The 27,814-nt window shown below is 45.1% G+C and overlaps 1 protein-coding gene and 1 pseudogene across 2 annotated transcripts in view; both read left to right on the forward strand.

Moving 5' to 3' along the window:
• The first annotated feature begins 1,269 nt into the window (after positions 1–1,269).
• LOC118526577 (large ribosomal subunit protein eL8 pseudogene) lies at positions 1,270–2,055 on the forward strand (annotated as a pseudogene).
• Positions 2,056–3,141: 1,086 nt separating this feature from the next.
• Positions 3,142–27,814, forward strand: part of GNAL (G protein subunit alpha L) — a 141,582-nt gene continuing 116,909 nt past the window's right edge. The window contains exon 1 of one of the 2 annotated variants that reach the window (XM_078060635.1): positions 3,142–3,797. In XM_078060635.1, coding sequence (XP_077916761.1) covers positions 3,419–3,797 — 379 coding nt within the window. In that variant the 5' untranslated portion in view covers positions 3,142–3,418. The remainder of the gene's footprint in view (positions 3,798–27,814) is intronic. The other variant, XM_078060637.1, reaches the window with a different exon arrangement.

Raw genomic sequence — 27,814 nt, forward strand, 5'->3', positions numbered from 1 at the left:
ATACTAGTTGATAAAGTTTAATAAGTTATAACAGGAAAGGAATTGGTATATATTCTTCTCAGTTCAAATATCCCTTCCTCTGAAAGACCTTCCCTGTATCACATACAAACTTCTTCCCCTACCATTGTTTTTACTGAAGTATAATTAACATATAGTGTCATATTAGTTTCAGATGTACAATATAATGGCCTAACAATTCTATTCAGTACTCATTGCTCATCATGATAAGTGTACTCTTTAATTTCCATCACCTATTTCACCCATTTCCCCCAGCCACCTCTCCTCTGGCAGCCACCAGTTTGTTCTCCGTATTTAAGAGTCTGGGTTTTGCTTGTCTCTCTTTTTTGTTCATTTGTTCTGTTTCTTAAACTCCACATTTGAGTGAAATCGTATGGTATTTGTCTTCCTCTGATTTATTTCACTTGGCATAATACCCTCTAGGTCCATCCTTGTTGCACATGGCAAGATCACATTCTTTTTTATGGCTGACTAATATTTCAGTGTGTATATATGTGTATACATAATACTATATATAATATATGCAATATATATTAGTAATATAATTTTATAATTGTATTATATTTTATATTTATATATATATATATATTACAGCTTCTTTATCCATTCTTCTTGATGGACACTTGGGTTGCTTCCATATCTTGGCTATTGTAAATAATACTGCTGTAAACATAGGGATGCATGTATCCCTTTGAATCAATGTTTTCCTTTTCTTTGCCTCCCTTTCCAATTTAAATTGGGCCTTCCCTTATTACTTCTTAGAGAACCCTCTTCCTTCCCTTCACAACATTTGCATAATTTGAAATATATCATAAATTTATTAACTTGTATGTATATGATTGAGCATATTTCTACCTAATTAGTGTATAAACACCACAAGGACCTGTGTCTTTTGCTTCACCTGATACCAACCAGAATGCCTAGCATATTGTTGGTGCTTGATAAATACTAAATAAGTGAATGGATACATGGAGGATGGGCGGGTGAATGAACAGTGAAAATCACACTGATACTTCATAGTTTTTTCTGTTTTCTCAAGTTAGATTTTCTATGGTCCTCCTTTCTTCTACTCTTCAAAAACATAAAAGTGCAGCTAATTTTGGCAAATTTGGGGGATAATGTTAGGTCCAAAACATTACATAGTATATACTTTTGTTCTTAACAGGGCCCTAAAATAAATGTGAATCTAGCTCTCCAATTTCCTTCTTTAAAAATGTAATCAAAATGTAGCCTCCCCTCCAGCCATCCAAGATGCCAAAAGGAAAGAAGGCTAAGGGGAAGAAGGGGGCCCCGGCTCCTGCTGTTGTGAAGAAACGGGGGACCAAGAAGGTAGTCAATCCCCTGTTTGAGAAAAGGCCCAAGAATTTTGGCATTGGACAGGAGACCCAGTCCAAAGGGGACCTCCCCTGCTTTGTCAAATCGCCCCGCTACATCTGGCCGCAGCAGCAAAGGGCTACTCTCTATAAACGTCTCAAAGTGCCTCTTGTGATTAACCAGCTCACCCAGGCCTTGGACCACCAAACGGCAACGCTTACACTCACCCACAGATACAGACCAGAGACAAAGCAAGAGAAGAAGCAGAGACTGTTGGCCCGGGCTGAAAAGAAAGCTGCTGGCAAAGGGGGATGTCCCCACTAAGAGGCCGCCTGTCCCTCAAGCAGGGGTTAATATGTCACCACCTGGGCAGAAAACAGGAAGGCTCAGCTCATAGTGAGTGCACATGATGTGGATCCCATTAAGCTGGTTGTCTTCCTGCCTGCCCTGTGTCGTAAGGTGGGGGTTCCCTACTGCATTGTCAAGGGGAAGGCCAGGCTGGGGTGTCTGGTCCACAGGAAGACCTGCACCACTGTGGCCTTCACATAGGAAGACAAAGGAGCTCTGGCTAAGCTGGTGGAAGCCATCAGGACCAATTACAATGACAGATATGATGAGATCCACCATCACTGGAGAGGCAATGTCCTGGGTCCAAAGTCAGCGGCTCGCATTGCCAAGCTGGAAAAGGCAAATGCTAAAGAACTGGCCACAAAACTGGAATGAGCAGACGCTGTTGAATTTTTTGTACATAAAAGTAATAAGTTCTCTTTCAAAACAAATTAAATAATAAAATATTTAATCAAATGTAATATTTACATCAAGTGCCAGTTGGTACAGTGTACCTTTGTTAGCAGGGCATTGCATTAAACAGACCAATCTGCTGCTATTAACGGGATTTACATTACATATATTTATCAGTTATAATATTTCATGTCATTTAGTAGAAATTAAGGAACACGTGTTATAGCAGAGTTCTTAAAAACTATCGAAATTTTCAACAGTTGTTCTATAAGATGATGGATATTAAGTGGGAAATAATAGAGACAGTGGGGATCTCCGGTGGGGTTGTATCCATAGGAGGCGTGGAGAAAGGGCACCCGGTCTGAATACGCCTCTGCTCCTCTCTGACCTTATACTGTGGATTAAAAAATAGGATACAGAGTGCAATTTCATATATTCGTTTTAACAAATAAAAATAGTATATGACAATTACATGTTCTCCTTTTCAATGTTTTAATAAGTGTGATTGTTAAAAATGATGTCATGGACCTCCTGATTTGGAGATTTTTGTCGAGATCAAAGGCATAATAGAATTAAGGTAAGGATCAAAAGCGTGCAGATGTGTCTGGTTGTGTGTAAGATATAAGTGAAAAAGGAGAGGCAAGGTGCGGTGATCTCTGCAGGTAATACATCCGGCAATTCAAGATCTGAAAGCTAGCATCTCTATCCCTTTGTCAGGCTTCCCGCTCTTATTTACCACTGTCCCAGATCGAAGCCACGATGGTTTTCTAAGTGCTGCAATGGCAGCTCTGGGTGGTGACGGCACCACCACTGCCACTGCGGCACTGTCCGCAGCTGCACGCCGGGCTCAGGCAACCGTATTTACGGTATGGAAGACTCGAACGCGAGGCGGTGCCTACGGTCTTGGGGGCCGGGCCAGGCGGCTATATTTACCGTAACCAGAGTGGAGACGGCGGTGGTATTTACAATGGAACCACCAAGGCTTCAGTATTTACGGTAACGAGGGCCGGCCCTGGCGGCGGTATTTACGGTAACGAGGTGCCGGTCCCGCCGGCGGTTTTTACGGTAACGGGGGCCGGGCTCGCGGAGGCCCGTCGGCGCGGCCCGCTCGCCGCGTTATCAGGTGATCTCCAGCCCAGGCGGCCGCCACCCACTGCACCCAGCGGAAAATGCAAAATGGCCCTCCGGGACAGTGAGGGGCCGTGGCCCCCGGCCCGGGCCCTCCGCACCCCCAGCCCGCAGCCTGTGGGCGGCAGCGCCGCGCCGGGTCCGGGTGCAGCCCCCTCCCGCCCCTCCGCCGGGGCCCCAGCCTGAGCCCCGCGCCCCCCCGCATCCCCGCGTCCACATGGGTCTGTGCTACAGTCTGCGGCCGCTGCTCTTCGGGGATCCGGAGGACGTCCCCCGCGCCGCCTCGGAAGAGCCTGCGGAAGACGCTCAGCCCGGCCCGGCCCCGGCCCCGACCCCCGCCCGAGCCCCGGCGGCGGTGGGGGGAGACGCGGCCCCGACCCCGCTCCCTCGGGGCGCCGATGGGAGCCCGGCGTGCACGCGGCCCAAAGCCGCCCCGAAGAAGGAGCGGCGGCGGCGTCCGGAGCAGCTGCGAGCCGAGGAGGGCGAGGCGGAGCGCGAGGCGGAGCGCGAGGCGAAGAAGGTCAGCAGGAGCATCGACCGCATGCTCCGCGAGCAGAAGCGCGACCTGCAGCAGACGCACCGGCTCCTGCTGCTGGGTAGGTGCCGTCGGCGCGCGCCCCCCCCGGGCGCAGGGCCCCTCTCGTTCCGCACCGGGTGGGCTACGGTCGCAGAAGTGTGCAGGGAGGTGGGGCAGGCTAAAATCGTCGCTACGTTGATTTGCACACGGAAATTATTTACTTTCGTGATTTGGCCGAGAACACATTACCGGGTGATTTTGCTGCTTTCCACACCTTGTGATTTTGGCCAATTGCCTATTTATTACTAATTAATGAGCTTCTCTGGGAATTTTCCCCCCTCGATTACTTCCCCAGTCTGCAATCCACAGGGATGGCTAACGCGAGCATCTCATTTCCTGCAACGGTGTAGTCATTCTGCACTTTGTTTTAGGAGCACAAATGGCAGGAGATTGTAAGATCTTTTAGCGTGACCGCAAAGCTTTCCTTCCAATCACAGAATTAGGGCAGAGTTGTCGGTAGGTGTGGCTTGTTCCTTTTGGAGAAGTGACTTCAACCGCTGAGGATATAGCACTTCTATTTCATTGAGTAATTTCAACCCCAGTGCTCCCAGAACGTTTGCTTCTCTTTCAGAACCAGAAGCAGAATAGCGTGGCAGGCTCCCCAAGAGCTGCGCATGGTGCTAACGGCCTGCAAGAAAGTGGGCACCAAGTCACCAGCGTTTCAAAGGGAACAAACTACTACATGGTTTGCTAGGATTTTTCTCAGAGCTTTAGCTGTAGCAAGCATAGCAGTGCTTCTCCAAGTTAGCACCCAAAAAGCATTTTCTGTGCACTCTACTGTAGAATAAAAAAAAAAAAATCATGAATTCCTGATGCTGCTTGTTGCCTTTTAAATTTTAAGGCAAACAACAAAAACAACAAACATTTAATATGTGGGCTTTGACCCAAATTTTGTGAGATATTAGGAAAAATAACTGTTTACCTCTGTGCTCTGCTATGCATAGGAAAGGAACCCATTCCATGACTTGAGTAAGATACCTGGTTATAAATGAAGGTGGCTTTTATTTATCATTTAGAGAGCCAAATAAGTCTTCAGTTTGAAAGAGCTCACTTACTGCAAGAATGAAAAATTAAAACAACACAAACCTAGCTGCTGAATTCTAAGATAAAGGGAAATTTGGGGGGAGAAACAAAGAAGGAAAAAAAAAAAAAAAAAGCAAGCAGTTTACCTGAAAAGGGAAAAGGACCAGATCAGAAACAGTTTTCATCTACAGTACTAACTTCTACACTATGACAGAGCAATGTTTCCAGAGGTCTGAAAATACAGAAGTGTAATCTTAGAATTTCATACCTCATTAAACCATTGCTTGTGTCTAAGATCTTCAGAAATGCAAGTGCTCAAAGTATGCTCCTACCCACTTATTTTTCTGGAAAGAAACTAATTTGAAATTACTCAAGCCAAAAATTGTAAGTGCCTCAGATTAAAATAACTCAAAAAGGAGAGGATTGTGGTCTCAAGAAGTAAAAGAAGAATAAAATAAATAAGGTCTAGAGTTGTAGCGATGTAATGTTTTAATGTGATTGTGCAGTTGAACAGAATTTTTTTTTAAATAAAAGGATACCTGAAGCAGAACATGCTTGATATATGTAAAAATTAATAAGCTTATGATTCTTTGAAAAGGAACTGAGAGATAATATCTAAAGAAGGGAATGGTGCGGTCCAAGAGCCAACTTCTGGTACATATGTTGAATGACTACCCTCTTTAAAGACATTATCTTATAGCCTAATATAGCTTGTATATTAACATCATATTGGAAATGACATTGACTCAGATCTTTGGGGGTAAAGTACATTGTATCTTTCACCTGATGATGTCAACGTGAAAGTACATGCTGTTGTGTCAGGATCACATTGCTTATCAGATTTTGTATAGATTTGAATTAAACTGAGAGCGGTTCTTGGTTTTGTTAGGATTGAGAGTGGATTTAGCTGGAAATCTTTGAATCAAAAGCACGATTTACTGACCATTCATGTCCTCAAATGTTTGCTTCTGCTGCCATTATATTGAGTAGGCATTTATCTTGCTCACTGACCCCATTCACTTACTTATTCTAGAATGTGCATTGGAGAACTCACAGGCTCAGGAAGGACGCATGCACTTTAGGGCCCTTCCATACTCCATGCCCACTAGTCTGAGGTTGTCCCATCTTCCATGATGATATCTCCTCCAGGAGACATGCCCAGGCCTCCCGTGGGAATAAATGTGTAACTCCCTCGTGTCCGTATTGAATTCTATTTGCACCTCTTGTTTGGCACTTTGTTACAGCCCACATGCTTCATGGGTGCTTTGATGCATGCTAACACCCCTATGGTCCATCCCGATGACCTGAGCTTTGTTTCCTGCACAGGACTTAGTACCCCACATGGTGCTGGGAACACAAGAGTCTGGGAGCCACTGTGGCCATGAGGGCCTGACAGCAAGACTGATGTGGTTCTGTTTTAACTCTTAGATGGAGCATTCTTTCAGGCATGGGGTGGCTGGGTTTTAAGGGGGAACAGAGGTGGGGTGCAGATGAGATGGAAGTTCCAGTTAAAAGGCCGCAGATCCTGAAGGGATCCTAGAGTCAGAAGTAGAACTGTGTAGTAGGAGTGGGGAGGGAATGGTCTCAGAGAAGTGGTCAGATGACAAGTGTGTAGGGTGGGCCACAGGGAAGAATTCTCAGACAACTCTCCTCTCCAGAGCCTGAGCTCTATATTAGTGGGCTTGACCTGCCATCACAAGGTGCCACACACCAAGCAGTGGGAAGAACAGCCATTTTTTTCTCATGGTTCTGGAGGCTGGCAGTTCAAGGTTGAGGTCCAGCAGAACTGGTTTCCCTTAGACCTCCTTTCCTGGCCTGCAGATGACCGCCTTCTTGCCGTGTCCTCACACGGCCTTTCCTCTGTAGGCCTGTGCACAAGGGAGGAGGGAAAAATCAGATTAGGAACCCAGCCTTATGACCTCATTTAACCTGAACAGCCCCCTTAAAGGCCCTGTCTCCAAATACAGTCACTTTGGGGGTTAGGGTTTCAACTTACGAATGGGGGGCAGCAGGGTACAATTCAGAAGGAGGTTTCAGAGGGAGAGCACGTGCCCTGTCTAAACGTGTCCTAGCTTCAACACATTGTTGCCCTGTGAGAATGCAAGCCCAGTGTTGCCAGGTCTTCTGAATTTCCATAACAGGATGGAAATGCCCATTTTCATCTGACACCTACTTATTTTTAAGCGTCGGCTCAAATTAATAAAACACAGTCTGTGTGCTTGATGCAGTCCACAGGCCACCAGTTCTTACCTCTGATCTCCATCCCAAGCAATACAGACCTCTGGGCGTCAGGTGCAGCAGCCTGGGGTCTACACCCAGTAAAAGTACAGTCGACAAAACTGGGTGTAGGATCAAAATATTTCATCCGTCCAAACACCCGTAGCAAGCAAAGCTACATTCACCATTCTTTGAGTGAATCTGTCTACCACTGAGCTCCCGGACTTGTAATATAGCGGATGTCCTTGATTTTTTCCTTCCACATCTTTTGTTGACTATGATGTGAATTCCCTGTTCACCACATTCCTATTGGGGAAGAGCCGTCAGGTACCACCCAACTGTTCATTTGCTACTATTCTTTTTCCAGATTATTATTCAATTTTAAAATTCTCCATTGTGGGTAGAATTTATGTTTTTTACTTTATTCAACTATTTCCTGTTATTTTTTTGTGTGATTGCTGTTTCCCTGCCAGGAAAACGTCTCTCTAGAGGGAAGCAATCTCTTTGGGACATGTGCCGCTTTTCCTCTGCATTTGGCCATTAGTATAAACCAGAATGACCTCAGTCTGGGTCCGCAGTTGCTGCAAGAGGAAGTGCTTGGTGCAGTGACAAACGCATGGAATATTCTTTGCTGTGGGGTTTTGATCACTTGTTTTTTCAAATAAATGCCATTGTTTCTTCTTAATCCGTGGTAAAGCATGCAGCGGCCAAGAGGGCAGTTTGTGAGTTGTCCGGTACACTCAGGCTGAGAGGACACCCGGGGCATATCCCCATCGAGTCGCTGCCCTCCTTTTGCCCCAGCCTCCTGTGGCACCGTGGCTTTTAAGTCAGTGGAAATCCCAGATGCTCCGCTGTGCCTTCACTTTCCCAAAGGCACAACAGCGTCACACTTCCTTACGTACGTACACGAAGGGGATGCCGTGCGATTGTGGCATTTTAATCACAACTTCTGTGTCCTTTTATTGTATAATCTGTTAACCACAATTGTATAGGCGCGACGTGGCCCGTTTGTTTATGTGAAGCCAGATGCCATCGCCAGAATTCAAGCTGTTCTGTGACCTGTCCAAACACCGGCAGGTCCGAGCACTCAGTCAAAGCTGCTCTCTTGCCTCGGGTCTTAGCTCTAGCTGTGATAATGCCACAGGCCGCGTGGCTCGGGCCGCAGGGATTGATTTCCTCACACCTCACAGAGGCTGGGGAGGCCAGGACCGGGGTCCGGCAGGGTTCGGTGCCGGTTGGAGGCTCTCTTGCTGGCGTGCAGATGGCCAGCTTCTCGTGGGTCCTCGTAGCAGGAGAGGGCGCGGTCTCCCTCTTCTTACCAGGACACCAACCCTATTGGACTAGGGCTGCACCTTTATGGCCTCATTTAACCTTAATTACCTCCTAAAGACCGTATCTCCAAATAGTCACACTGGCGATCATGGCTTCAACATATGACTTTTGAGGGGACACAGTTCAGTCCATAACAACTTCATGTTCATGCGGATGATTAGTCCTGGCCCTGAAAAGGACTCAAACTGAATGTCATCTACTGTGGTTAAGGGTGTCTGTGGAATATATAACTATTTTTTATGAATACTCTCAAAACTTGGGGATATACTTATGATCCACAAAGAGATGCAGGGTGCTGAAGAACAAGGCACTGGAGTCAGACTTTGTCTGAAATGCCAGCATACCCAGTTACCAGCTTTGTGACCTGAGCTTAGGGCTTCAGTTTCCATATCAATAATAATCCTGATGCCACATGGTAACTGAGAGGATTCAGTGAAATTAATTGAAAAAGTTGTATATAAACTTACTTGGCGTAGAGCTTAGCACATGATAAACACTCCATAAATTGGCACAGTCTCTGAATTCTGTATTCAGCTGAACCACTTCTCTCCGTGATACCCACACTCAACGTTGTAAACTAAACGGTCACATGAGATCACACAACCTAAAACAGTTAACCACATTCCAGGCTCACCCAGCCTCTCTGGGATGGAGCCAGGATCCAAACCTAGGCGGTCTGGCCTCAATCCACCAAACTGGCACATGGCCAGTTAGAGACAGTCACAATGGTCCAGTCTCGAGATGTGAAGAGGTGAACGCAGGCCGACGTAGTAATGACAAAGAAGAAGGACCAGGAAGGATCGGGACGGAGGCAAATGGAATCCACTGAATCTGGTGACCGAGGAGATGGTGGAAAGGAGGAGTGGGACAGGAGTCTCCGTGAACTCTTAGTTTTCCCTCTTAGGCAAAATGGCAATGACATGCCCCAACATAAAGGATTTAAGAGGAAGAGGCAGGTGGAGTGGAAGGAGAACAATGAGCTCCCCTTTGGATGTGTTAAACGAGAGCCACCATGAGAAGCCAGTGGGCATCGTTGGGGAAGCAGATGGGCTTTACCGAGGGCCTTGAACCCATGGGGGCCTACTGAGCTGGAGATAGACACACAGGAGTAACCCACCGGCGATGGGTCCTGAGGGGGCGGGCGGCCACCCCGGGAGAATGTGCGCAGTAAGAAGAGAAGAGGGCCCAAGACAGAAGAACACAGAGCTCCCATCTTTCAGAAGAGTGTTGCAGAAGGAAAGGTATAAAGAATAACAAAGACCGTTGGGAGAAGCCAAGAAAGAAGGAGTTTCAGGAAGAAGGGAGCAGCTAGGAGTTTCAGGGGGGAGTTCAAGGGTAAGGACTGAAAAGGAATCCACTGTGTTTGCCCATTTATGCAAAGGTGGTACGGAGGCTGAAGACCACAGGACTTGGGAGTGGTGGAGCTGTTACAGAGCCCCTTGGGGCAGGGGGGCAAAACAGCGGTGACCACACCTTTCAAAGTGGGCCTTAAGGAAACAGTTCGGAAGGATCCAAATGAAACCACAGAAAGTGTACAGGCGGTTGCCTCCTGCAGGTGAAGAGAAAGAAGACAGGAGAGGAATTATCAGATCTTTCCATTCACAAGCGCTCCTGGCTGGCTTGGCGCTGGCCCTGAGACTGCCGTCTGGCACTCAGGTATGTGAGCCAGCCTCCCTCCCTCCACCACCCATAACTGTGCTCTTGACACTGTCAGACGCATTTGCAGTTTAGACAAATTCTTCAGCAGCAAGCACATTGTTCAGTTGAGTTGAGACCAAGAGATCTAGCAAATTCTCCAGCTAATTCAGTCTATGAAAAGTCTCCAAGCATAAGCATTTTCAAAGGTAAGACAAATCTAAGACCTAAAATCCGCTCATGACCTTGAAAGATAACCAGGAGACTATCAAAACCCCACGACATAAATAAAGCAATCGGAATAGGGGCGCCTGGTGGCTCAGTCGTTGAGCGTCTGCCTTCGGCTCAGGTCATGATCCTGGGGTCCTGGGATCGAGCCCCGCATCGGGCTCCCTGCTCAGCGGGGAGCCTGCTTCTCTCTCTCCCACTCCCCCTGCTTGTGTTCCCTCTCTCGTTGTGTCTCTCTCTGTTAAATAAATAAATAAAATCTTTAAAAAAAAAAAAAGCAATCGGAATAAACAAAGAACCCTGAGTGATTGTTCCTTACCCCACAGCACCCAGAATAATTTACTTCATGTCTAAATGTATTAATACTTAGCTATTTTGTCTAGTTGGTTTCAAACTGAAACAAACTCTTTAACTGAAAAAGAGAGGAGAATCAGACCATCAGCTGAAGCAGTGACTCTAATTGTGTTTAGGGATCTGGTGAAAACTGCCCCCCTGTTTTTTCTGGTGAAAAAAAACATTTTAAAAAGTGTTTTAAAATCCACTTACTAAAGAAGAATAGGCAGAGCACAGAGGAATTTTAAGGCAGTAAAAGTACTCTGTATGATACTGTAACAGTAGGTACACTTCCTTATCCATTTGTCCAATCCCATGGACTATACAACACCGAGGGTAAGCCCTAATATAAACTACGGACTTCGGGGGACAAAGATGTATCAGTGTTGGGTCATCAACTGTAACAAACGTATGGCTCTGTTCGTATAGAGTGCGGGATGTTGGTAGAGGGGTAGGCTGCAGGAAGGCGGGGGAATATGGGAAATCTCTGTACTCTCCAATCACCTTTGCTGTGAATCTAAAACTGTTCTAAAAAATTAAATCTTGGGACGCCTGGGTGGCTCAGCTAGTTAAGCATCTGCCTTCGGCTCAGGTCATGATCCCAGGGTCCTGGGATCGAGTCCAGTATCGGGCTCCCTGCTCAGCAGGGACCCTGCTTCTCCCTCTGCCCCTTACCCCTGCTGTGTGCTCTCTCTCTCTGACAAATAAATAAATAAAATCTTTAAAAATAAATAAATATAATTAATTAATTAATTAATTTTTTAAATTCCCTTGAATAGAAAAAGAGAAAGATTCTTATCCCTGAATTAGGATCCCAAGAGGAAGAGCTCAGGGCCATGAGCATCAGACTCTCCTCTTAAAAAGTGCAAAATGTTGACCAAAGCAGGAAAGATCATGTCCCATTATTGAAAGCTGTGGTTTATGAATAAAAAAGCACCACTTGAATACATTTCCATCTGCAATACCAGGGGGTAAATTTTCCCCTCCCAAGAAGGATTTTAGACTCACACGGCCACCCAGCCCCTCCCCATGCTGGGGAGCAGCACACAGTGCCCTGTCCCTCCAGGCTGCCCCTCCATCTGTTCTGTAGGGCTGCCTGATCTCCGTGTCTTGGTCAGAAGCACGCACCGCATTGTTACACTACTGTCGTCGAAAGGGGTCATACCTGATGCCACGGAAGAGAGACAGGATGTTCCTCCGCCCGCCCCCCATCAACCCTTCACTTGCCATTCTCGGAGCAGAGAAGACGCAGGCCGTCAGAAGGCAAATGTGAGCCAGGGCATGGCTGCTGACTGATAGAGGAAGTGTGAAAACATCCCACCAGGTCAGCTCCTCTTTAATCCTAACAGAAGAAACCCAGCGAAGGCCTGCATCCCTATGCCTTGGATTGCCATTGATTCAGTGTATTTTTTCTGCAACTGAAAAGCGAGTTTTCTTTCCCAGGAAGTGAAACACGACCTAGGAGTCTCCCAGGAAAAACTGAGGCAGAGGATATTGGTGTAAGAGGAAAACAAGGAGCAATTCTATCCATACCCTGAGCTACAAGGGTAGCTTTATTCATTGAATCACTTCTACTGCTCACCAACCACAAACATTTCTTTGAGAGCCTACTATGTGGCAGGCGCTTTTCTGGGTAATACAGAGATTCCAAGGGGTAGAGGACATAGTCTCAGCCCAGGAGAAATCCACACCGTGGTTAAAGGAAAAGGACATAAGCCTACAAAAGAAACAGCAGTGTGAGTGTGCACATGCTATGGTGAATGGCCACAGCATGGGTTAATAATACAGTTATTAGGGTTCACATAGAAGTCTAACAATATTACAGGATATCCTCCTTCTTTAGGATGTATTATTCACAGGAGAGCACAAGGAAGGTAGGAACTTAATTGCTTAGGGGAATGCTGGTGTTTGCACATAAATGCACAATGCTGGATGCATACCCCCTGCAGAAACATCCTGAAACCTGCCAGGAGGTCACACCTGGCAGCCTGGTTTGCCTATTCATCATAGAGCCACAGAAAGAACCCAGAAGTGCTCACAGCTCCCAGGATGTCGCAGAGACCTGGGGTGCTGACCAAATAGGACTGACGGTTTAAGAACATGAAGAAAGTTTGAGTGGCAGGATATAGCAGTGTGGAATGGGAAGGAGATCACTCCTTTTATCTCCAACCATCAAAGTGCTTCAGAAATCAATACTAGAAGCTGCCTTTTATGAATTAAGCCATCATGGGAGACTGACTGTGAAGAGGCATGAAGAAAACAATTAAAAGTTTACCTTGTTTTTTTTTTTAAGGAATATATTCATCGTGAAATTCAGGAGCTGTCATTTGACCCTCAAAACCTGTCCACATTAAAGCAATGGACACTCTGTTTATTTACTACTGCTATAAGGACAGCATCAGATTTTTTTTAAGTTTTGATGAAAGTGGTTTTAAGACATGTGGGGGTGAGGGGAATAGCTTACCCAGGATCCAGGCATCAGCAACTCTTCCCTGCACCGTAGTGGGTAAGGAATTTTTGATGGTATAATTCTAATGAACTGTTGTTTTATAGTTTGAAAGAACATAATTATAAGAATAAATGCCAAGCCACAGTGTGGAACCTTTAACTTAACAGCAGAGAAGCGACCGTGTTTTGTAGGACCTTCTAGGAGAATCAAGAGAGTACAATTTTGCATCTCCATGCATGCTCCCCCTGGGAGGTCAGGCCCTGAATTTCTGATTCTTCTTTCCCCACAGTGGCTTCTCAGTAAGAGGCATCAGGTCGAGTCAGAATCATCAGATGAACTTAGACCCAGATTGTATTTCTTCTTTAGGGGAAAGATAATTCATCAGAGGTAGGCCAGCTACCGAAATCTGCAGACACAAAAGTCACCATTCTGAACGAGCAGAGCAAGACTCGGAAAGGAGATTAGGGCCCACAGGATGGAGCAAGACAGAATGAGAAGGGGAGTGCTGATCCCCGGGAGTGCTCGGGCCTCACCCTACCTGAGCCCCCAAGGGCTGGTCAGCCTCAGAAGCCAATGTAGACAAACCGTAAGCCCACAGTCCCCCCATCCTCCCCGCCCCAGAAGGAAACCTAGGACAAGACCAAAGCCAGCTTGTCCCAGAGGAGTTTAAGTTGCAGATCAATCAGCTGTTTGACGGCAGAGCAAATGGATGTCCGTTCAAAAGGATGTCAGTGCTGTGTCGTGGGCTATTCATTTGCTAATTCAATCACAGTTAATGACACCAGCTCCATGCCAAGTTCTGCCGGGGGTCAGCATACGAGGTCATCCTCAGGAACTCAGGGCCTCGTGCAGGAGACAAGGGTATTGAGCACCCCTCTGACACAGCCCAGTCCAGCACCCACGTGGAACTGAGGACGGAGGGACAAGGCAGCGCAAAGGAGCTCCCAGGGGGAGGTTACCCAAGTCCCACTTCCGGACACCTTCTCACTAAAGAGTGAAGATACACATGCTGAATGTATTTCTGCTTATAAAGTTAAGGGTTGTTTGGTTTTTTTCCATTTTGAGCGGTTTGTTGGAATACAGAACATTAAGGTTCCTCTCAGAACAAACGAAAAGCAAAAAACAGCATGTTTTTCATAGCTGCATTAAAACTGCATCCGCTGCAGATTTCAAAGTCCAGGTCAGATACGCTGTAATTGACTTACGTGACCTTCTTGGAACATGAGGGAGTGTCCTCTTTCTTTGGTTATTACAGGTTTTTGTTGTACAGAGAAATTCGAAGTGCTGAAGAAAGCCGATCAGACGCCGTGGGGGTGGAGGGTGGGCGGGGAGAGCCATCTACTGAATCGCTTTCCTTCCTGGGCCAATAAGGGACAGTTACGTAATTCTTTATCTCTGAAGTTCTTTTAACTGGCACTTTACTGTAGAATGGTTTTTTAATGTAGCAGCGTGCTGAGCATCAACCATTTCTGAGCGCTGCATAGAACTAAAAAGCAGGCAGAGAGGCAATTGGTCTGACACTCCACTGTGCCTAATGGAGAATGTTTATTTAATATTCAGATCCACTTCCCTCTTCGGATCTAATGGCATGTTCTCAGAAGGAACCTCTCCCATTGGGGCTTGGGTACAATAATCAGCTCGTAACAGGGTGCGGGGGTCAGGGTCAATGGTCTCCCGCGGGTAGGGGTGCGGGAGCTCTGCGGTGGGAGAGGGGTGATCTGGTGTCAGCGAGCCACCAAAGTGGACCCAGAGAGACGCGCTTCCTGCCGCGGCCTAAGGGAGGGCTTTTGTTTCTGCCTCAGCCTCTGCCTTCGCCTAAAACTCCTAAGTGCAAATAGTCCCGGATTCAAATCAAGTGTAGCTGAATGTTCACTTAGGAAAATAGATGATGGGTTTCAAAAATCCTGTTACTCAAGCCAAAATGGGAAAAAAAAAAAAAGGAAAAAGCAGCATAGCCGTTCTTCCAAAGAGCCTGACCGCCGCGGATGGCCGTGGGTCCCGCGGCGTATCACAGTGCACAGTGTAGCAGGGGTTACTTTTCTTTTTTTTTTGAACTATATAGGTTTTTACTGTACAAAGAAATTCAATGTGCTAAGGAGAACCCATCAGACACATGGGGGAAGACACTGGAGTTCCACCGGAGCTCTCGGCCTGGCCCTCTGTGCCCTGACCCCCAGTGGGGGCGCAGGACGTAGGCCCAGGGTCTTCGGGCGGAGAGCGGGAGCAGTGAGGAATGCGCTAGGGCCGGCCAGTGACCGAGTGGTGATGACAGGCTCCCCCACGTGAATGTGTCCCTGCTCCCACTAACCCACAGGTGCTGAGGGCAGCGCACGCTGCCTGGCCCGCTTACTCGCGCCCTCCCCCGTCCCCAGCACCAGCCAGGGGCCCTGCAGTGGGGTCTTCAGGCTCCACTCCTGCATTCTGGCTCTCCTCCTCTTTCTTGATATCAATTTCTTCTTTCGGTTTCTCCTTACAGCAACTTGCTCTTAAATGGGGCATTTCAGTCATTCCTATCAAGTTATTAAATGAGGTAAAGATTAAGTCCATTACCAAAAACGACATTTTATTATGAGAGACTTGTCATTCAGTGGGGGGCCAAAAGATGGTACAAGAACATTTGTCATTTTTTCTGTAGAGTTTCCAGTCGGATTGGAAATGTCTGGTCTCCCTCCCTGGGCCCTCCGCAGCCAGCGTGGGCTCTGCTCCTCGGTGCTCCCTCTTAAGGGAGGGGAGGATTCAGCAGCACCTGGTCAGGCTCCAAAGGAGCATGGCTGTGGGGTGAACAGACTTTTCCCCGGTTAGTCTTAACTAGCCGCCTTTTAGAGACTCCATCCCCTGTGTCGTCCACTGAGTAGTCTGTTCCCTGCATCTCCCCTGCAACCCCCTCCCCGGGCAGGGGCGACAGAGAGGAGAGCGAAGGACCCCCATCCCAGGTTGCTGGGAGCATCCTCTCTGAAGTTCCCAGCCATGGGAACCGTGGAACCCCGACGGAACACCGCTTCTCCCAAAACACTGGGAGACGCTGATCTGTGGCGGTGCAAGGGCAGGGTCTGATGTGTTCCCCTCCCAGGATCATCTACAACTTACAGGGGACAAAGCGCAAGTTTGATCTAAAGAAACAGCCCAGAATCATGGGATTTTCTAAGGGCACCTGCAGGCCAGCTGCTAAACAGAACCAAAAAAGGAAGTGATGCTAGGATTTTAGCTCCTCCCACCCTTTCCATACCGAGTTCTCTTCCTGGCACCGCCCAGGAGGCACCTCCCCTGTGCTCCATCATTGCTGCCGGCTAAAGGACAACTAATGAGCACAGGGACTGCGGAATGAGTGTGGGGTTGCAATTTTAAATAACTTGGTCAAGAAGCTTTCATTGAGAACATGGGTATGTGCACCAAGGCCTGAAGGGGATAAAAGACGGGACCAGGTAACTATATGGAGAACAGCGTCTCAGGATAGGGAGAGGCAAGTGCAAAGGCCCTGAGGTTTGCATGAACCTCGTGTGTTCAAGGAATAAGCCTGGCCGGTGGCCAACCACTTAGGAACATATAAGACACTAAAAAGACCTTGGGTTTTTCTCTGGCTATTGGTAATAAATCAAATAGCCAGTGGAGACTTGGGACGGGGTGGTAGCAATGGAGTGAGGAGCAGTGGTCAGTTTCTAGCTAGATTTTGAAGGCAGATTACTGGACGTGGGTGGGAGAGAAGGGGAGGACTTCAGGAGGAGCGTTTTCCCTGGGGGAGGGGGGAGGCTACAATTTATTGAGTGTCTCCTGTGCATACTATGTACTTTTAATTCTCAAAACAGAACACTGTGACCAAATATGCTAGGCTGTTTTATCTGAATTGTGTGATTACCAGGTAAAAGTATCCTCACAGTTTAAACTGAGACACCAGGGCCGCTATTAAGAAGAAAGGGCCTCAGGTATTTGGATGTGTGTGGAGACCAGAATCCAAGGCCTATGGGAGCCTCTAGGAGCCTCGCCGCAAACGGTACTATTTTGCATGTTAGGCCATTCTTAGAGCCTGTAGAGAACCGAACCTGTGAGAAATCACGTACAGCAGGTCGACGGCTTAGCAGTGGTCAAGTTTTCTTGTGAATTTGTGAGCTCGGGGCGGAGGTTGAAATTTTTCTGAAAGAGAATCTTCCACCAGTGGTAATTTCTTGTATCAGCCCTAGCAAACTCATACACCAGAGGTTTGCCTTTTCCAGGATGTCACATAGTCAGAATCCTACATTATGTAGTCTTTTCAGATTGGCTTCTTCCACTTAGCAACACGCATTTAAGGTTCTTCCTTGCCTTTTCATGGCTTGATAGCTCGTTGCTATCAGTGTTTGGATGTATCGTTATCCATGCACCTACTGAAGGACATAATGGCTTCATGCTGTGGTATGACAACCAGGACTTAGACAAGAACGTTACAGGTCAGCCAGGAAGCGTTCTTCACTCCCTTTCAGCAAAGAACATCTAGTTACTTAATTTCTTATCTGTAAAATAGGATCATGCTTCTGGCAGGATTTCTTCCACCATGTACAGGGAGGTAGAGGTCAGTGGTGCAGTGGGGCAGGGATGCTGAGTGTGGTCTGGAATTGCCAAGCTGGTAGGGTTTGTAGAACAGGCTGAAGGCCAGAAGCAAGCTGTGCAGAAGGAGGAACCCAGCAGACCTCGTGGGAATTCCTTGGCTACAGACAGACTGTGGCCAGCCTCAGAGAGACCCCTGTGCAGGGCTGAGGCTGAGTGCTGGAAGGAAATGTCTTCAGAGCACAGGTGCAAAGTGCTTGTTCTCCAGAACATAAAAAGGAATCCTACAGACTGACATGAAAAGATGCCTGATTAAAATGGGCAAAAGACTTGAAGCAGACATTTCACAAAAGAGGATGCATGAAGAGCCAGTAAGCTGCCAACATCACTGGTCATCAAGGAAATGCAAATTAAAATCACAGATAGCAATTCACACGCACTAAAATGTCTTAAAATCCAGCAATACCAAATGTTGACCAGGATGTAGAATAGGGTTCAGCAAACTTTCTCTCTAAGGGACAGATAGTAAATATGTTATGTTTTGCAGGCCACAGGATCTCTGTGGCAGCTACTCAGTGCTGCATCGTACCACACAGAAACACATGAATGTGGTTATGTTCCAATAAAACTTTATTTACAGACACTTAAATTTGAATTTCATAGAGTTTTTAAGTGTCATGAAATATTATTTTTCTTTTGATTTTTTTTCCCCAACCATTTAAATTCCTCCTAGCTCATGGATTATGTACCAACAGGTGGCAAACCGAAGTTTGCTAAGCCTTGATCTAGAACCTAAAATCTCACTCTTTGTTGGTGGTACAAGTAAAATTGTACTGTTACTTTAAAGAATTAATGGGTAGTTTTTTGAGAAGTTAAACATATACCTATCCCAAGACTCAATAATACCACTCCTAGGAATTTACCCAAAAAAAATGAAAGCATGTGTTTACATACAGATTTGTACAGAATGTTTATATCAACCTTATTCAAGATGGCCAAAAACAGGGGCATCTGGGCAGCTCAGTCAGTTCAGCATCTGACTCTTGATCTCAGCTCAGGTCTTATCTCAGGGTTGTGAATTCAAGCCCTACATTGGACTCCACACTGGGCATGGAACCTATCTAAAAAGGAAAAGAAAAAACAAAGATAGCCAAAAATGGGAAACAACTCAAATTTTCATCAACAGGAGAATGAATAAACAAATTACGTACATTCATGCAATGAAATATTCAAAAAAAAATAAACTACTAATAGAATACATAACAACATGGATGAATTTTTTGAATATTATGATGCCTGGGTGGCTCAGTCAGTTAAGCATCTGTCTTCGGCTCAGATCATGATCCCAAGATCCTGGGATCAAGTCCTGCATCGGGCTCCTTCCTTGGCAGGGAGCCTGCTTCTCCCTCGGCCTCTCACTCCCCCCTGCTTGTGCTCTGTCTCTCTCTCTCTCTCTCCCCCTCTCTTTGACAAATAAATAAATAAAATCTTTTTAAATAAATAAACAAATATTATGTACATATACAAAAGAGTGTGTACTGAAATAAAAGAGTATCTACTTATGACTATTTATACATAATTCAATAACAAGTAAAACCAATCTATGATGATAGAAATCAGAATAGTACTTTCGGGGGCCAGATTTCTGGAAAGGGTCGTGAGGCACCTTTCTGGGGTCATGGAAATATTCTGTATCTCAATTGGAGTGGTAACTATACATGTGTAAACGTGTGTCAAAACTCATCAAACTATACACTTAAGATCTATGTATTTTACTGTAATCTTTTTTTTTTTTTAATGAAGCCCTTAAAAGTAGTGCCTGGAGGGCGCCTGGGTGGCTCAGTTGGTTAAGCGACTGCCTTCGGCTCAGGTCATGATCCTGGAGTCCCGGGATCGAGTCCCGCATCCAGCTCCCTGCTCAGCAGGGAGTCTGCTTCTCCCTCTGACCCTCATCCCTCTCGTGCTCTCTGTCTCTCATTCTTTCTCAAATAAATAAAATTAAATTTAAAAAATTTACAAAAATTAAAAAAAAAAAAAAGTAGTGCCTGGAATGTACATAGTAAAAGGCTAGTAAATGTTTGCTATTTTAAAAAGGATTTTTTAAAAGGATAGATATGTTACAATTCAACAAGGACGATTCTAATTATGTAACGAGATAACAAATTATGGCTTGCTACATCATACCTAAATTTAATATGTTTCATACAGAAAGAAGATAATTACCGTTTGTTGGAATGTGTTCTAATGATCCCAAAGATTCAACACCAAACTCTGAAGTGGGCCTTCGGTATGGGGGAGGGGCAAGGGTGGTGTCGCTACTCTCTTGTCGTGTAGTCCGGATTGGAAGAGGAGTTTTGTGTCCAGACTGACTGCCTCTTTGAACACTTACTGAGCTACATAATGGACACTGACTGAGCTCCTACGTAATGGCAGGCATCCTGGGACCGTAAACTACTTTATTATTGGACCGTCTACGGGGCTTTTCTCCTTTTATGTTCTTTTCCCCTCTGTCTTCTCTCTACACCAGGACCCCAAATTGAAGTTATAAACCTGAAACTCAAAGGCAGAAAGCCTGATAAGAAGCCATTCATCGGCTTCCAACTGTGTAGAGAAATTGCACATGGCTTGCTTTAATCCAGACTCTATCATAAATGATAGGACTCCAGCTCAAGCTCATGTAAGTTTGAGGCAGACGCATAGCGTGTGAACAGGAAGTCTGGGGATCCCAACGGCCAGTGCCATCCATGCCCCGTCCCTTCCAGGTCTCAGTTCTGTCATGTTCTGTCTGCTATTTCAGATACACGGCCAGTGACCTGCCATCACAGAGTCTCAAGAACCCACGGGAAAGAGGCCTCACAATTCTGGGCTGAACGGCTCAAATGAGAGTTTAAAAATTTTCTAACTGGCATTTGTTCTTGTCCCAAACCTCAGGGTTGCTTTTTTTTAAAAAACCTAAGTCTAGTTAACATACAATATTATACTAGTCGCACGTGTACAACAGAGTGATTCAACATTACATGCATTATGAAATGACCACCACACTAAGTCTAGTTACCATCTGTCACCATACTAAGTTGCTTTTTAAGATAAATTCACTTAATATTTTCTAAAATTTTTCTGACCTTAGTTTCAGAAATAGTTAATCTTTGATAAGAGACCTATCAATTTCTTCGTATTTTTATTTCCTTACGGTGATGAAATGAACAGAAACATAGTTATTTGCTACATCACTGTAAGGAAAGAAAAATGTTCTGGATCCCTACCTTAGACAGTGACTTTTATAATACCAATCAATATTGCGAGCTAAAAACACTTATGCATTTTGAAGGCAAATTGTTTCCTTGGGAGCCTACTGATGAAGGACTGCTTCCTCTCTGGGGAGAAATCTTAAGGCATCACTTAAGGTTCTGAGAGTTTAAACACATTGGTGTGGGTGGACCATTTAGCAGATGAAGTCTCATTGAGAAACGTCAGAACCATTGGGAGGGAAAGATCTCTGGTATCATATTTTTGATTTGTTATTTGGTCTTTGTATTTGTATAAGTTGATATTTGGCAGCAGACAAGATATGTAAGTCATTTTTCTAAAACCGTGGGAATGACATTCAGAATAGGATGTTTGTGGGATCGAAGGTTCATAGACCCATTGGCCGTCTCATTATCTAACTCCCAGACATGGGACATTTTTTTCCTGAGAAGTTAGAAAGAAAACAAGCTTCCCTGCCCAAAGTCGGGTTGTTTTAAGGCTCCTCATGACCCAACTGCTTTGCTTACCACTCCCCACCCCTGCCTCTGCCTGTGTGTGTGTGTGTGTGTGTGTGTGTGTGTGTGTGTGTGTGTGTGAAATACCACCAGTAACTGCCATTTCGGGAGTACTTTACAGCTGACTCTCTCTGTCCCTCTTTTTGGTACCTCTCCACAATTGCAGTTTCCACCCTGGAAAACTGCTCCTTTTTTTTTTTTTTCAAATCACTTACATGAACTCCATTTTATCCTTCACATCTGAGCTCAATGATCACTTCCTCTTCAGAGAGGCCATCCTTGCTGCCCATTTTATTCTTCCCCAGGGTAACTGTCTCTTTTCTTCACAGAACTTACTGCATTTCGCAATTATATTTTCATTAATGCGTTTGCTTAATGTCTAACGCCCAAAAGCTCCTAGGACCAGGGACCTCATCCTTCTTGTCTCCTACTCGGTCTCCAGTGTCCTTCATGATGACTGCAGGAATGGTTTTCAATAAATAAATGAATGTCAGAAGACGACCAGAATGGTAATAAGCAAGGAGGATCCTCAGCACCAAGTGTAAATGCCTGTGGGCGCCCATCCTTTCTTCTTGTGCCCCAGCAGGTGGGTGCTATGGGGCACAATGCTGTAAGATCAGGAGTACAGAGTTAAGATGGCAAACTTTGTTTTAAGGTTACTTTGTTCTAGTATTTTTTGAGGCATAATTGACCTGTAACATATTAGTTTCAGGCTTACAACATAATGATTCAACATTTGTATATATTGCAAAATGATCACCACAATGAATTTAGTTAACATCTGTCACCACACATAGTTACAAAAAAAATTGTTTTTCTTGTGATGAGGACTTTTAAGATCTACTCTCTTAGCAACTTTCAAATATATAATGCAGTATTATTAACTATAGTCACCACACTATATATTACATCCCCAGGACCTACTTATTTTATAGTGGGGAGCCAAAAGGTGCAAACTCCCCCATTTCTCATGAACCACTTCCCCCTTTCATCCGCAGTGTGAACCCACCAGACTGGACCTCTTTGTGCCCCCTGCTTGCTGGCTCCTCAGCTTTACCCTGTCCCTTGCCCGTGGAATCCCTTCCCCACACCCTTCAATGGTTAGATCCTCTCCATATTTCAAAGGCCATCTCAAGTGTCACCTCCTCTTTGAAACCCGCCCTGATCCCTTCTGTTGGAAGTCTCTGTTCATTTTATATGCACTTCCCTTATAACACCTTTTACCTTATATTGTAGATATTTATAAACATAGCTTAAATCTGTTATCAGATTCTATATTCAATTGGAGCCATGTCCATTCTGGTTCATTTCTGTGGCCACTATATAATCTGGAAGAATCTGGCACAAAATAAATCAGAAATAACCATTGACAAAACAGAAATGAGGGGGCGCTTGGGTGGCTCAGTCGTTAAGCGTCTGCTTTCGACTCAGGTCATGATCCCAGGGTCCTGGAATCGAGCCCCACATCAGGCTCCCTGCTCAGCTGGAAGCCTGCTTCTCCCTCTCCCACTCCCCCTGCTTGTGTTCCCTCTCTCACTGTGTCTCTCTCTGTCAAATAAATAAATAAAATCTTTAAAAAGAAAAAACAGAAATGAGAACATGGACATCCCACTATGCATTTTAATTTCAATCCAGAAAGACTGTCGTCTTTTTTTCTTAATTGAAATATAATTTTCTTTTTCTTTCGTAATTGAAATATAATTCCCATACCATGAAATTCATTGTTTTTAAAACTGTGCAAGTCAGTGGCTTTTCGTGTATTCACGAAGTTGTGGCATCATCACTACTGTCTAGTTCCAGAACGTGTTCACCCTCCCCCAAAAGAAATCCCCTACCTATTTTCCACCCCCTCCCAGTCCCTGGCAACTACTAGTCCAGTTTTTGTCTTTATGGAATGGTCTATTTGGGGCATGTCACATAAATAATTATACAAACATGATCTCATCAATGTGTAACATTTATCTGGACTTTATTTCTTTTCATGGCCTAATAATAGTCCACCGCATGGATGTGCCACATTATTTGTCCATTCACTCAGGTGATGGGTATTTGGGTTATTTCCACTTATTAGCCCTTATGAAGAATGCTAGCATGAACATTCACTGTGCAAGTTATGGGTACACGTATGTTTTCATTTCTTTCTTTTTTTTTTTTAAAGATTTTACTTATTTTTCAACAGAGAAAGAGAGACAGCGAGAGAGGGAACACAAGCAGGGGGAGTGGGAGAGGGAGAAGCAGGCCTCCCGCCGAACAGGGAGTCCGATGTGGGACTCGATCCCAGGACCCTGGGATCATGACCTGAGCCGAAGGCAGACGCTTAATGACTGAGCCACCCAGGCGCCCTGTTTTCATCTCTGTTAGGTAAATATCTAGGAGCAGAATTGCTGGGTCATATGGTAATTCTGTCTAACTTCTTGACAAAGTGTAAAACAGTTTCCAAAGCAGCTGAATCATTTTACATTCCCACCAGCAATAGGTACAGGTTCCAATTTTTCCACATCCTCAACACTTGTTATTGTCTGTTTTTCTGATTTTGCCATCCTAGTGGGTGTGAAATTGTTTTCACTGCAGCTGTGATTATTATTTTCCTAATGACTAATAGTGTTGAGCATCTTTTCATGTGCTGATTGACAATTTGTGTCTTCTTTTATTTTTTAAGATTTATTTATTTATTTATTTATTTATTTATTTATTTATTTGAGAGAGAGAGGAAGAGCGTGTGCGCGGGGGTAGGAGCAGAGGGAGAGGGACAAGTAGATTCCAGGCTAAGGGTGGAGCCTGCTGCCGGGCTCAATCTCACGACCCTGAGATCATGACCTGAGCCTAAATCAAGAGTCGGACACTCAACCGACTGAGCCACCCAGGCACCACAACAATTTGTGTCTTCTTTAGAGAAATGTCTAAATTCAAATCCTTTATTCATTTTTAATTGGGTTATTTGTCTTCCTACTGTTGCATTATAGTAGTTCCTTAAATATTCTGGATATGAGAGCCTTTTGTTCTTAACCACATGCAACTCTGCACTTTTTTTTTTTTTAAAGATTTATTTATTTATCTTAAAAGGGGGAAAGGGGCAGAGGGAGAGAATCTTCAGCAGACTCCACACTGAGCATAGAACTGATAGGGAGGCTTGATCCCACAATTCTGAGATCATGACCTGAGCTGAAACCAAGACTCCACTGCTCAACTGAGCCACCCAGGAACCTTCCAACTCTGCACTTTTTAAAAAAGATTTATTTATTTATCTTGGAGGGGAGGAACAGGGGGAGAGAAACTTAAGCAGACTCGCACTGAGCAAGGAGCCTGACAGAGAGCTCAATCCCATGACCCTGAGATCATGACCTGAGCTGAAACCAAGAGTCTGCACAACTCTGCACTTTATGTGCTAGCCCACAGGATATCTGCTCAAGAGTGAATAATGTCGATTTTAGCCTCTATTGTTATAATTTTAATTGTGTTGTACATTAGCAATATCAAGTCTTTTTTTTTTAATTTTTTTATTGTTATGTTAATCCCCATACATTACATCATTAGTTTTAGATATAGTGTTCCATGATTCATTGTTTGTGCATAACACCCAGTGCTCCATGCAGAATGTGCCCTCCTCAATACCCATCACCAGGCTAACCCATCCTCCCACCCCCCCCCCCAGAACCCTCAGTTTGTTTTTCAGAGTCCATCGTCTCTCATGGTTCTTCTAGCAATATCAAGAGTCTTAATTTCAAGTTTCTAAATATGGACCTTTACCAACATTGACAAATTTAGGGGGAATATATGGAATTTTCAAAACAAATTAAGATGTCAATATACTTTGAATCGCTGTTTTTTTATCAATGTCAGTGTTAAGTCAGTAGAACCCAATAATTGATAATGAACACAATAATTTAACAGCTAACAGCAATAATGTAAGCAGAAGTACGGGGACATTCAGGAAGAGGGGAAACAGCAATATCAGGAAGAGAGAAGGGGAAGAAGGAACGGATAAAGGAGACACTGTGTATTTTTGAAATAGCCGTTTTCTGAGCTTTGATTAACCTGAGAAATAGCAAACAGGGGGAAAAGGAGAAATGAAACTCTGCACCGTCCTTCTGAGAAGGAAAAGGAGGTGGTGCCTGGCAGTCCCGCGGGCATTTGAACGTGTAGAGGTGCTGAAGTTCTGTGCTCACAGGTGGGTTATTCCTGGACCCAGCCGCCAGGTGGTGCTGTCGAACAGGAAAGCGCCGAGAGCCCCGGGAACAGGCTTCTAGCAATCTCCCACCTGTGCCCCAGGGACCCTAGGAGTCAATACTGGTTACTTGGGGTGGCCGCCACCCACGTTGGTGTTCTGTTAGTGGGAAAACTAGCATGTATTAAGCTCCTAGGTATGAAATAGTGAGTACTGGGCGATTTCTTCCATTACCTTGTGTCGAAGGGAAGTTAAAGCAGGCGGTCTGATGCATTGATGCACGCCCTGCCCCGTGGGCTCCCACACGGCGCCCATGGATGAGACCTGGAGGGGTGGGGGCGGCGCTTACCTGGACACCCAGCAGCGTTCTGGAATTGGAGTTAAACCAGCAGTAGATCCCATTCCCTCACCTGTATGTTCTCTTTCTTCTCTTCCGGGAATATTTTTTCTGTGCTAAAGAAATCCAAGCACATTGTGTGCACATGTGATTCTGCATATGCCTGGTCAGGTCACACACCCGTTCATTCTGCAAAACTGCTCCCGTCACCTCTGTCCCGGAGAAAGCACACCACCTGTTCACTGCCACCTGATTCTAGTTTTGTCCTACATGTAATCGGTTCTCCAAATATTAGAATTCTTTTGCGACCAAACTTTCCCCATCACTGCCCTGCTTCTGACAGCTCGGTGACTTCCACCGTCCTTGGGATAAAGAATAGAATCCTTAACAGAACCCACAGCTCGTCAGTGTATGAGTCCCTCACTCCTTGAGACACCTGGCATGTCATCAGCACTCAATAAATACTTGCAGAGATCAGTGATAAACTCCACACCAACAAAATCCAACTAAATATCGGGCAGGTGAGAAGGTAAGGAGCTGACAGAGAATTAGCAGTGAAGAAGTGGTTCTTCTTTCTCCCTGACTGATCTGTGCCACACTGTGGGAAGGTTTGCACTGCAAGACTTTTCAAGACATTCATGCTCCCAACTCACCAGGAAAGACTAAAGCATCGGGGTTGGGGGTGGGGGGTGTCTCATGTTCTCGGACAGACGCAACTGTCTTTCCAGAGGCTCAGTGGTTTTTTGGTGGATTGAGGGGGTAAGCAAGAGCAGTAACCTTTTCTTTATGCAAAAGGATCAAATCACACAGACTGGATTAGGTTGAAACCTTCATCTCTGGAGTTCAGAGGGCCAAAAGCATGGTGATGTGGCCTCAGTGAACTGCTCTCAGGCTCCAGCCAGCTCTGGAGAACGGGCAGTGGCTTGATTATTTGCATGTATAGTAAAAACATGATCAACTAGATTCAAAGAAATCAAACTTTATATACTTTTTATAGTATATACTGTACTTTATATACTGTTCTATATTCAGCTTTTAAAGGAAAGGTGGGGGGATGACAAAGAAATGACCACATTCCTAGCATACAATCAACATGGGATCAATAAAGATTTTGTCACTCTCCTACTCTATTGTAGGAATTGTGCCTGGAGTTGGGTGTGTGTTTTTGTAAGTATAGGATGTATTTTTAGTTTCTGTTCCAATGTACCTGATCAAATAACATCAGCAGCCAGGAAAGTCACATTCTTCATCTCACTATACTTCACCACTAATCCTGCAGCAATCATTCCCAGCTTGGGATTGGCAAGAGGATGGATATCCAGAGGTCCTTGAGACATTCAGATCTTGGAACTAGAGTGTGGGAACTCTCATTGAAACCTGAGGCCCGGTGTCAAGAGCCTTCTCCCACACTGACCGTGACTGCGTATTTTATGACATTAGCAATATTGTCGATTATTTTACATAGGACTCATTATACTCTTCTGTCTACTTTTGCATATCTTTGAAAATTTCCACAATAAAACCTTTTTTTAAAAAGTCTCCTGCGGGAGCCTGGGTGGCTCAGTTGGTTAACCATCTGCCTTCGGCTCAGGTCATGATCCCAGGGTCCTAGGATCAAGTCCCGTATCGGGCTCCCTGCTCAGCGGGGAGCCTGCTTCTCCCTCTGCCTGCCGTTCCCCCTGCTTGTGCGCTTGCTCTCTCTCTCTCAAAAATAAATAAAATCTTTTTTAAAAAAAGAACACAAATTAATTGTAAAAAGTGCAGAGAATGCGGAAGGGCAGAAGCAAAAGTGAAAACCTCCCCTTCCCCTGGGCCAACAGTGTGCCTCCAGAACTATTGTTTTCTTTCCACGGGTGGAATGAGATTGCTTTTATTAAAGATACTTGTGTGAGGTTTTATTTCTAATGTGGAGGCATTGATTTTATTTTTAACTAATTTGAAAGCTAAATAATAGTAAAGGTAATCTCCTGAATGAGGATTTGAAAAAGCACCAGGCACCCTGGACAATGCCTTTGTATAGCATTTGTCTTGAAAGATT

Source organism: Halichoerus grypus, chromosome 13 (genome assembly GCF_964656455.1).
Source record: "Halichoerus grypus chromosome 13, mHalGry1.hap1.1, whole genome shotgun sequence".
NCBI lineage: Eukaryota > Metazoa > Chordata > Mammalia > Carnivora > Phocidae > Halichoerus > Halichoerus grypus.